The sequence below is a fragment of the Dermochelys coriacea genome, chromosome 2 (genome assembly GCF_009764565.3).
Source record: "Dermochelys coriacea isolate rDerCor1 chromosome 2, rDerCor1.pri.v4, whole genome shotgun sequence".
NCBI classification, from domain to species: domain Eukaryota; kingdom Metazoa; phylum Chordata; order Testudines; family Dermochelyidae; genus Dermochelys; species Dermochelys coriacea.
In genome coordinates, this window is record NC_050069.1 from 16,661,973 (window position 1) to 16,674,304 (window position 12,332).

The 12,332-nt window shown below is 41.8% G+C and overlaps 1 protein-coding gene across 1 annotated transcript in view; it reads right to left on the bottom strand.

Annotated features, from left to right (window-relative positions):
• The window catches only part of TG (thyroglobulin), a 207,176-nt gene that overhangs the window by 15,380 nt on the left and 179,464 nt on the right, over nt 1–12,332 (bottom strand). The window contains exons 44-45 of the mRNA XM_038391414.2: nt 10,667–10,848; nt 5,461–5,568 (exon numbers count right to left, since the gene is read on the bottom strand). Of these exons, the coding sequence (XP_038247342.1) occupies nt 5,461–5,568; nt 10,667–10,848 (290 nt within the window). The remainder of the gene's footprint in view (nt 1–5,460; nt 5,569–10,666; nt 10,849–12,332) is intronic.

The window sequence follows — 12,332 nt, forward strand, 5'->3', positions numbered from 1 at the left end:
AGAAATTTTAGAAAAAAGATTGTATTTGGACCTGTAGACCAGATGTCAGAGAATCAGCAAAGGGACTTGAGGAGATGTGACATAGATTAGTGGGAAAGGAGGATTATTTTAGTGGAAGCATATGGGATAGATAGAAGAGAAGTGCGGTTTGAGCAGAGTAGATAATAATAGTCCAAGGGGAAGAAAACCAAGTTTTAGCAGAAGCGGTGGAGAGAAAAAAAATGATTTTAGAAGGGTTTTAGAGGGAAAAGTGACAAGACCTTGGCAAGTGTAAACGTATACTCTGATTACTGATCCTGATTGGCTAAGAACTCCACATATCCTCCAGTGTTTGTTACCATGTCCCCCTGCCCACCATCTTAATCCACCTGTTTGTCTCATCCACCTGTTAGGCCTTGTCTTGTACATAAGAAGTTCTTAGATGCAATTTCCTTGTACAGCGCCTAACACAATGGGCCTCAACGTGGTAGGCTGCTGACTGCACCTGGGCCTGTTATGCAGAAGGTCGGATTAGATCATCATAATAGTCCCATCTGGGATCATTAATTAATGAAGTAAGTAAATACATTTCTTAAAATATATATTTTAAGAAATTTATATATTCTGTTAAATATAGAATGTCTGCTTTTATTCTGTCCTATTATTGGTAAGTTTTACAGCCAACATTTGTATTATTGTTATTAATCAGAAAACCAATATACTTCACAGTTGAGAAGATTCGCATCTAAACTGAATCTGAATGAAGAACTCTTCCCAGATGTTTTATTTATGAGTATCCTATCTACTGCTACTGAAATGCAGCTAACCTTGAGTATGTAGCAGCTATTCAATAGCACACAGCAACCCACACAACAATACAGAAGTGAAGAATACAGTATCCCAAATAAAGTTACAGAAAGTAAGTAGAATGCAATTCCTGGTACAGGAATTTGGGCAGGACATCAAGGTTAACAACAATTACTCTTGTAAGAACTATTATGGAATTTTTACGGACTGTGGGACAGCTCCTAAACTAGCGTAAACCAATGTAGCTTCACTGACTTTAATGGAATTACATCGATTAACACCAGCTCATTATCTGGCCCTTTAAGTGAGAAGGACCTTGATTTTTATACACCATCTGAAAGACAGCACCTCCGGCTGCACAGTGGGCCTGAAAACCGTGTTGAGGCTTTGCTATAGTAATAATTCAATGAGAGCAGCACCACTTAATGAATCATCAACAAGCCAGATCACATCTGGGATTATATAGAAACAGCCTAAAGGGTTAATGAATAGCTTCTTTGTTGTTATCGGTACTATTTACAAAACCAAACAGACAGAATCATTGTGGTCACGATGTATTTATCCTGTTTCCGTTTTCCTATAACTAAAATTATACCCTGAATTTCTACACTCTAAACACAAACAGCACTGCACAGCTACATTCTTGCTGCATTGTTTGGAACCAATGTTTAATCTAAAGCCTTACGTCTTCTGCAAATGGTAAAAAAAAAAAAAAGACATCTGGGTTATATATTTTTGCTGCAGATCATTAATGCAGGAGTTGGCTATGCATTATGTTCCTTACTCAAATAGAAACTGAAGACTAAAACAGACACAGTGTCACGCCAAACTGAGAGAATTTTACCATATGGATAGTGATATTAGTTCACCCTCTGTAAGTCCCACTTCGTTACTTGAGAACCCCCAGCTAATGGTTTCCTGTAATTCTGCACATATATAATAAACAGAAGTATCAACTGTTCTTTCCATCTAGATCCGTGTGTTTGTATACGTATAAAATAATATAGCACAGACTATGTGTGCATATATTCATATCAAAAACATTCTAATGCAAGACAACATTCTCTTTTTACCACCATCTCTATACTGTAATGCCTCAAGCCTTCTGCAGTTATTTATTAATTAACTATAAAAAGTTTTGGGAGCCCTAATGACTTACAGTGGACCAGGTAGTGCCTTTTAGTGGACCAATAAAATATATTATCTCACCCACCTTGTCTCTCTAATATCCTGGGACTGACACGGATACAACTACACTGCATATTACAGTGCCCACACACAGAGGACTTGCAACATGTTAGACTCTGTGATTTATGCACAAGGTATGTGTAAAGTATCAAGACATATGTAGCAGGACACTGAATTTTGACTCCAGGGTAGAGTAGGAACTAGAAGACATGCAAGGATCATTGTATTGTGCAACAACCTGTTTGAGAACAGCTATCTTCACAGTATGATGATTACTGCTATCTATGAAACTTAGGTACTTATATGGTCCCCAGTATTGTCGTACTTGATCACATGACAATGTTTAATGTATTTATCCTTATAACACCTCTGTGAGGTAGGGAAGTGCTGTTATCTACATTTTACAGATGGAGAACTGAACTGCAACACAGAGAGGCTAAATGACTTTGCCCAATGTCACACACAAAGTCTATAGCAGATCAGGGAATCAAATCTGTCTCTCTCAGTCCCAGGGTAGCTCCTAACCACTGGGCTGTCTTTCCTCTCTTCCATGTGAAATTATTACAGCTTGTACAAAACACTCTGCAAGTCAATAAAGTTGAGTCGTATCATGCAGCTTCCCTGTCTCAAACATTTCCATATACTAGAGTTAGGCTCAAGATGTAAAAACTAGACACAGGTGCAAATCTGAACTTCTCATGGCTTGAAGGAAAGCTGGGGAAATAGTGAAAAATATACCTGTAAATATGTATTCAGAGATTTATGGAAAAATTTCTCATATTCTGGGAAATCTATAGAGGTAGCTAAATTATGAGAAACTGTGTTTATGAATAGTGTATTCAAATGAATATTCCAAAATGTGTCATCTAAATTACTCAGATTCAATCATTCAACTGGCTCTGAATTCTGGTATTTCCTAACATTTAAGGGTTTGACTTTGCAACCTAAATAAAGCTCTTTTAACATCATTTTTGTTTCTTTTCTTTTTTTTTAAATTAAAGCATAAGTAAAGATGTGTCTGGATCATGAAGTTTACCTCCAACCTGAACCTGATACTTGGAAGATTCAGATCTAACATTCCAGTTTGGGACCAGTTCTCATTATAAGCGACTTAGCTCCTGGCTACTCAGAGAGCCTGAGATTCTAACTGAGGAGTTCCTGGCTCCCTGTCTTGTGTTTTCACCACTAGACTACACCTTTCTACCTCCTTAGTGTCAGGCACCAGATTTTTTGTAAGTGGCTATGGGAAAGTGAACTAATAATCTTTGCTCCAACTAATTTTCTTGTATGATCTGTTCTGAACTGACCAAAAGGGTGGCACAAAGAATGTAATACATTTGGCTGGAAAGCATGAAACAAGACTGAAAGAGCTGGCTTAGATGAAGACTGGCTAACATATAAATATTTGAAGAATGTGTACTCAAGCCAGGAAAAGCTATATAAATGCTTACTGATATGGGGAGTTTGAGAAGTAGTAAATCTTGCAAATACAGGCAAGATCTCTAATGGGACAAGATGAGGGGGAAAGTTTGCTGAATCCTCCTTGATTTCTGTGGTTCTAAAACACTTCCTATAGGATCCACAAACACTATCACATCTACCCCCCCAGTATAGCCAATAAGTGAGCTACTTCCATTCTCCCACAAGATGAAACTTGCTGGCTAAATTGAGAACACACCTTCCTTTTTATCCTGCTGGGTTTTGGCGGAGTGCATCTCTGTTCCATTTGGCGTCTTGTAAAAGTCACTTATCTAAATACATTGGTAACCAGACAGAACATTGTGTGACTGTTCCTGTAAGAGTTCCTGATGAAATGATGGATTCCCAGGGAGTCAGCTCTTCTCTGCTTTAAATAAAGTGACTGTATCTGCTACAGCACCACAGTGGCCATCATCTGTAGCCCAGATCTCAGTTGGTTTTAAAATGCTCTCTGCCATGCAATCGGAAACAAATGTATTCACATCTTGTAGCCTAACTTCAGCTACAACGCTCTCCCGACCCACCAAAACAAAACCTCTACCCACTCAGCCATCCCATCTCCTCAGGGAGACACTGGGAAAAGAGAGCGCTCTAGCCACAGTGCCGCATATCTTAAAAGACACTATTGGACCAGGTGAATGGAGGACATGGAGAGAGAAAATTGCTGGAGAAACACCATGGCCCCAATTCAAGAACGCACTCTAAGCACATGCTTAAGAGTAAGTATCTGCTTAAGTGCTTTGCTCATTCAAGGTCTTTAGTAGCAATGATGTGAGAAGTTGCCTTTACTGACTCTCTAACACTTCTGGCCTGGAAAGAAAGGAACCAGGATCAGAAACCAATGCAGCGGGGTGCTTCTCGTGGTAGTGAAAAGCCCCAACCACTAGCTGGAAACTAGGCTGCCCAGCATTCACTTCTCTGGAGGGACATGTTTAAACAAGTTTGAAAATCTTCAGATAAAACAAGTAAAAGCTGATTAACGTTCATAATGTAGACTTATCCACTGTGGAAGAGGATACTTGCAGCCCAGTAGAATTGGGGGGTTGGGCTTCAGTACTTATCAAAACCATTAAAAAAATTGTTTGAGAAGCTGTTTCTAATTGGAGTTTTAACCTTTTCTTTTAAAACTTGATGCTGCTTCTCCACATAATGTGAGTAACCCCCTAGAGTCACAAAAAGGAACCCCCTCATGCTAAGGTCAGATATGCTTGGCTTAGGCCCCAATCTTGTAAACACGCACGTATGTGAGTAACTTTCCCAGTGAACTCTCAGAAGGTGCAGCCAAGGCGCAGAGGAGAGAGAAAGATGGCTTTAAGTGACTGTCACATCCCCCCAGGTTCAGCTTGCTCTGGAAACTAATGCAAACCCTGGTTAAACTATAGCATCCCAGAAGGCTGCTCTAACATATGGCAGTCTTGCTACAGCTGCCATGGGGCTGCTCTGAAACCAAGAATGGCTGCAGCACAAAGTGCTCCTGCACTGGGGAAGTTTTCCAGGGACCACTGGAGTTATTTTGTGGCCTGTTAGTGCCACCAGAGAGGTGGACAGGGACTGGTTCAGGGCCCAGAGTCTGGTGCAGTGACCTGCCCAAGGTCACACAGGTTATCTGTGGCACAGATGGAAAATGAAGCTAGATCTCCTGAGTCTCAGTCCACTGCTTTAACCTGGTCATCCATCCTCTCTAGTCGGAAGGTGATCATTAAGCTCCCCATCATTGGGCAAACAGTCAATGGTAAAGCTCCATTGACTTTCTCAGGAGCAGGCTTAAACCAATGCTGATCGCATCTCAAAATTCCACCCCTTTCCCTTTTGTGCTTTATCAAGAATCATCACCCTTAAAAAAGCAAGCCTATTGACCATGGATAACTTATGCCCATCACCATACAAAGAAGAGAAAGCTGGTCCAGTGACTTATCCAATGTAGAGCAGAGACAAAACCAGACCAGATTACCCTGGTTTTGGTTTCACAAACTCCACATCCAAACAACAAGGTAAGACAGATCTTACCTGCTCTGAGAGGAGCTCACAGGCACATGGTACATGAAGACATTCCCTCTGGAGTTATCAGCCCAGTGCTTGGCCATGTTGATAATGGGACAGGTGATAAAGTGGTCACTGAAAAGAGGCAAAGAAGTGAATATTCTCATATGGAAACATTTATTACGCAACTAGAAAAGACTTTAAATAATCTTTCTATTTTTGACAGCAGGCTTCCTCGGGTCTCCCAGAATGGCTTCTGCCTTCCTTCCCAGTGGGGTCAACGAGATCCTCTGTGTTCTCATGCTCTACTGGGAGAAGGAGAGGGCAGTTATAGCCAATGTTATTTAGAAAGCTCTAAAAATTATGCTCTTCCATGCTTAATAATGTTGCATATTTAGAATCTGATATCTCAGGAGTTTGCATGCCTAGGAAGCATTTTCTCATTGATTCTTGGCTTTCTAATGGTATAGATCTCCTATTTCTTGCTCCAGTGATTTGCAAAATATGTATTCAGTGACATTTTGTGAAAGCACTTAAATAGCTCATTGATTAAAGCTGAGTATCGCCCATTCTGAATCTCGGATCTGTGTAATTTTGAAGGGAACTTCTGCGTTTGGGAGAAGGAAAGGAACATTCATTTGGCATATCTTAAAGACATCCATTTGACACTACTTGGGGATACAGAATAGGATAAGCAGATGTCTGGGAGAGATGGTTTTGTGGGAAGAGTAAAGCATAAAGTGATTCCAGTTGCATGACAAATCTAATTTACCACATGGCTCGGAAATGTATCACATAGAAATCACCACCACACATTGCATTATATGCACAAAGACTTCACACAAGACAGTGTGTATGTATATATCCAGATCTACATAGATATATATGCATACATGGTATGAAAGTCAGAGAGTTCAATTCTTGTTCATTGCAGTGAATATGCTACTCTTGCTGCTACATAGAGCTTTTCTAGGAACTGCCATAAGTGAGCGGTGAGGGGAAAGAATAATGTAAGAGGAACACAACAATTTCTTTCTTTCTTTAAGCATTTCAACTACATGGCCCCTCCCTAGGGCAGCTATTTTAGTTCACCAGAATTTATTTTAAGTTCACAAACCTCAGCTCAGAGACCACAAAGACACGGGCTGATTGACCACAACTCTCTGTAGGAGTAACGGCAGGCAACACCCATTAAAAACTAAAGCCGCTATTCTTCATAAACCTGTAAGCATGAGGTTTTATCAGATATTTTGAAATATCAGAAGCTACACCACTTGGAGGCCATTAGTTCTGGAGGAGGATTCTGAAATCAACGACCAATAAAAACTAAATTATGTGCAGGTGGAGCAGGGAAAGGAGTCAAATATTCTAGGACAATTTTAAACAACAAAAATGAGACACTGCAACACTTTAAAACCTGTGCATCTCTGCAAACATCTGTTAGGATTCTAGGAGCAGAAGAAGCTTGGATAATTGAAAAAAAAGTTTCCTTGTGTATTTTAAGAATAGAGACAAATAGCATGGAGAGTATGTGTGGGTTTGTGTACCTTCATATAGCTCAGAAAATACTGTATAGAAAAAAAGGGTGAAACAATTTAAAGCTGGAAAAGAGATCTAAAAACACTATTCCAAAGCAAATTAAAACCAAAACCAAACCCCAGAAATATTCCTTCATCGTAATACATAGGGCATGTGGGTCACAACTTAACCACTTAGGCTTCTTTCTCATGGTCTGTGACCCCACTAGAACTTGACAGAAAATTATAGCCCCGTAACATGAAACTGGTCTGGGTTTATATATTTACCCCATTATTTTTAAACCTTTCTTCTTCCCTATCTAGCTGTCTTCAGTATTTATAAGGTATGTATAACCACCTTCTCCTCTCTGAAATGTCTGCCATAGTCTGGAGTAAACACTTCCACCCTAGTGGTTAGAACAAGGGACTAGAATTTTGGTGACCTAGGTTCTGTTATGGGACCTTCTACTTACTCACTGTATGAGTTTCCGCAACTCACTTATCTCTGTGAATCAGTTTACTCATCTGATAAATGTGGGTAATAATATCCACTCCCCCCCAAGATATTGGGTGTTCTGGGGCTTGTTTAGTATTTATAGCTAGGGCCCTACCAAATTCACGGTCCATTTTAGTCAATTTCACAGTCATAGGATTTTTTAAATTGCAAATTTCATGATTTTAGCTATTTAAATCTGAAATGTCATGGTGTTGTAATTGTAGGGCTCCTGACCCAAAATGGAAGTGTGAGGGGAGGGGGGCCACAAGGTTATTGTAGGGGGAGTTGTGGTACTGCTACCCTTATTTCTGTGCTGCTGCTGGCAGCGGCGCTGCCTTCCAAGCTCGGCAGCTGGAGGACAGTGGCTGCTGGCCGGGATCCCAGCTCTGAAAGGAGAGCCACTTCCAGCAGCAGCACAGAAGTAAGGATGGCATGGTATGGTATTGCCACCCTTACTTCTACACTGCTGTCTGCAGCACTGGGCCCTCAGTCATCAGCCGCCACTCCCTGGCGACAGCGCTGCCTTTAGAGTTGGGCTCCCGGCCAACAGCCATCAGTCTCCAGCTGTGAAGATTTGAAGGCAGCGCAGAAGTAAGGGTGGCAATACTACAACCTCCCTAAAATAACCTTGAGGCCCCCTGCAATTCCCTTTTGGGTCACAATTTGAGAAACGCTGGTGTCCCCGTGAAATCTGTATAGTATAGTGTAAAAGCACCCAAAAGACCAGATTTCACCGGGGGAGACCAGATTTCATGGTTCACAACACATTTTTCATGGCCACGAATTTGGTGGGGCCCTAATAGATAGCACATTTTGAGGCAGGCCTCAGATGAAAGATGTGACAGAAGGGAAGTTCCAACTTTGATTATTATAATGGCTCCTTGCTGAGGTAGCCATCGCACGGGCTGAGAGGTGGTGCTTCTTATGAGTGACAGATTTACCTATACAGGAATTTCCATGCTACATTCCCACAAGTTATCATAATTCTCCCCAAGTTTTTTAGCATGTTTAATATTAAGATCCATACTGGAATAAGTTGTATGTAGACACTACAGTGATTGGCACCCCATAAATATGCCAGACAGATGGATGACATGGCAGAAAAACCCAGTATAGTGGTATTCTTGATAAAAAAAACCAACCTCCAAATATCATTTCAAGAAGCAAACTGCAACCTGCCATCTACTTCTTGCTTGTTTTCCCCTGGGCCGCAATGCAAAGGCACACCAGGCCCACCCAGAGGCCTTTCCCAAACACATTCATTCATTGGATTGTTGGATCAGATTTTCTAAATTAACCTTGGCTCTTTTTCAGCTCCCTCTCCCGAGGCAGTGGCCTGCAATGCAAATGAAGGCTGACAGCTACTGAAAAGAAAAGCATGCCTCCGGTGGTATGCAGAGTGACACAAGTGGAGTACCATACTATGTAGCACAGATACTGGAAATCAAAACACTGCAGCTGCAAGGGCTCCTGTGAGCTGTAGCTCACAAAAGCTTATGCTCTAATAAATTTGTTAGTCTCTAAGGTGCCACGGGTACTCCTTTTCTTTTTGCGAATACAGACTAACACGGCTGCTACTCTGAAACCTGTAAAAGCAAGTGTGAAACAGACGGGACTTCACATTGACAATGACATAGCTCAACACATTTAACTAACCCACTGCTAAATACATCTACTTGGGAATAAGGAGAAATCTTCACAACAAATCTGTATGCTAACCAAAGATAGCAAAGAGTATATTTTGCAAAGAGGAGGGTGTTCTAATCTATTCCAATTAAACACGAAAGGGCCAGATTTTAGCCACCTTTGCATGGGTGCAGTGGAGGAGAAGGTACATGGAGGGAGCCAGGAAGTAGTTAGTGCACTAATTTAGGAGACTGGCATTTTACAAAAAGAAAAGGAGTACTTGTGGCACCTTAGAGACTAACAAATTTATTAGAGCATAAGCTTTCGTGAGCTACAGCTCACTTCATCGAAATGCATCCGATGAAGTGAGCTGTAGCTCACGAAAGCGTATGCTCTAATAAATTTATTAGTCTCTAAGGTGCCACAAGTACTCCTTTTCTTTTTGCGAATACAGACTAACACGGCTGGTACTCTGAAACCTGGCATTTTACAGTCACTGTGCACTGGTGTAAATGACTACACAAGGTGCCAGAAAATGAAGCATCAAGCTCAAAGGCTTTCTCTGCCTTAGTTTAGCTGTCTGTTTAATGGGATCAATAATACACAGAGGTGGTGTGATAATTAGTTAATGCCCAAACCTGCAAGTCTTCTGTGTATGCAGATCCCATTGTTTTCCATAGGAGAGCCATTCGTGGAGAACTTGCCAGATGGGATAAGCTATATTTTTATACTTTGATAACATACATATGAGTGGAAAGGCCAACATTTTGAAATCTGACTCTGAAAGTAGTAGGCATCTAAATCCACACTCAGCCACCTAAATAAAAGTTACCGGTTTTCAAAGTTTTTGGACTTGTCTAGTTCCTTCAAGAGCTGCGGTAAGGTGCTCAGAACCCCTGAAAATCAGGCCAGTTATTTAGATATCTAATTGTGCATGCTGGTGGCTAACATCAGTAACCTATCTTTGAAAAATGTGGCCCAGGAACTGTCATACTCTGATGAGGATCACCTGGGTGAGAAAATCCCTTCTTGCAACCAAATCATCTTTAATAGCAAAAGGTACCCTAGACAAATACTGTCTGGTAACCTTTTTGGTCTTAATATTTTTTTTACTCCAAAATGCACCTGATGCGGAAAACCTATTTTCAAAAGGGCACCAAAATCATTTCATCTCCCTCCTTTTACTAACAGCATATGGCTATTGGGGGGAGGGATAGCTCAGTGGTTTGAGCATTGGCCTGCTAAACCCAGGGTTGTGAGTTCAATCTTTGAGGGGGCCATTTAGGATCTGGGGCAAAAATTGGGGATTGGTCCTGCTTTGAGCAGGGGGTTGGACTAGATGACCTCCTCAGGTCCCTTCCAACCCTGGTATTCTATGAGTAGAAGATTTAAAATAAAGAAAAAGAAAAAAGAACCCCCAACAGCCACCCTACTATGAAATCCAGATCCTACAGCCTCCCTTTTTCCATCTCTCTATGCAGGTGCTTGTAAGGTCCTCACCACCATAGTATCTGAGTGTGTATTTGACAACGATGAAAACCCAAATCTGTTTAACCCCAAATCACACAATAGAACCCTAAAATGAATTTCTTACCGTGTGGCATTCTCCAAAGCCCGGGAAAATGATGCATAATCGGCAGTCGAGTGCTGGAGGGAATAGTACCAGGCAGCTGCATCTTCAGTGAAGGAATTAAAGTCCTCTCCTCCGAGGGAATTCTGCAGAGCCTGATAAAAGGCTGTTTTGCTATTGGCTCTTCCTTGACTTTCTTCAAATTTCTAAGAGCAAAATCAGGGTCTTTTTAAATAAACAAAAGTTAAATATTTCACAGAATGTCCTGTACAGAAGCTCAAACCCACCCCCTGCAGAATCACACAGGGCGACAGCACTCTTCATGCTGACCTCTGAACTCCCATGGGAAGGCAGAGTGCTGTCTCACACCCCTGTGTTGTCACACAAAGATGCCCCTCTACTGGGGGTTTACGGGAAGATGCAATAGGGAGATGCTGCTCTCTGTTGCATAGTCCTTAGATCTGCATCTGGACATCAAAACAGGAGGTAATTCAGCTTGGAGCTGCATTACCTCCCTCTGAGTCCTCTTCATGGCTACTACATTAGCAGTGCAGCTGTACTTGGGGCTATACTGCCAAGGTGAGGGGCAGTTCCAGGATAGAGAGGAAATCCCTTCCCCACAGATGCCCGATATATACAAGGGGGGCAACCTTCACAATCCTCCAAGCCCTCCCCCTCATGCTGGGAAGCTCCCTGCCAGGAAGCCCTCTCATGGCTTCCTCCAGGGTGAGTCAATATAGCCCAAAGAAAATGGGGGATCAAACTTCAGTTATACTAAAGAGACCACAGGTCAGATCCTCAGCTGGTGTAAAGTCAGAGGGTGCACACATGTGACCACAGGAGTAAGAAGGGGTGGAGGAGACAGGGCCAAGGCAAAAATACTCTTGTTCCCATGGGAATCCAGAGATCAGCATGCAGAGAACTGTCTCAGCCATGCCCAGTTTCCCACCCCTGTTCTTGATGGAGCCAACAAGTCCTGGAGGCTTTTTATATCTCTTATTTGGGGATGAAAAGCTTGAACCAAGATTTCCTCTCTGCAGGAGACAATTGCACAGGTGCATGGGGGCTGAAATTTGGGAAGATATTTTTAAAACATTCCAGATAGAAACATCTAATAAGCTGTCTTTATCATCATGGCTGGCCCTCCTGAAACAAAACAGATCTAAATCTGCCCAGTCAAATTACTATGGATACTTATACTGAATATTTTATTTTGTTGACCTACGTCTGGTTTTATAGATTCATAGATTCATAGATGCTAAGGTCAGAAGGGACCATTCTGATCATCTAGTCTGATCTCCTGCACAGTGCAGGCCACAGAATCTCACCCACCCACTCCTATGAAAAACCTCACCCATGTCTGAGCTATTGAAGTCCTTAAATCATGGTTCAAAGACTTCAAGGAGCAGAGAAGCCTCCCTCAAGTCAACCATGCCCCATGCTACAGAGGAAGGCGAAAAACCTCTAGGGCCTCTACAATCTGCCCTGGAGGAAAATTCCTTCCCGACCCCAAATATGGTCATCAGCTAAACCCTGAGCATATGGGCAAGATTCACCAGCCACATACTACAGAAAATTCTTTCCTGGGTAACTCAGATCCCATCCATCTAATATCCCATCTCAGGGGATTTGGCCTATTTACCCTGAATATTTAAAGATCAATTACTTACCAAAATCCCATTATCCCATC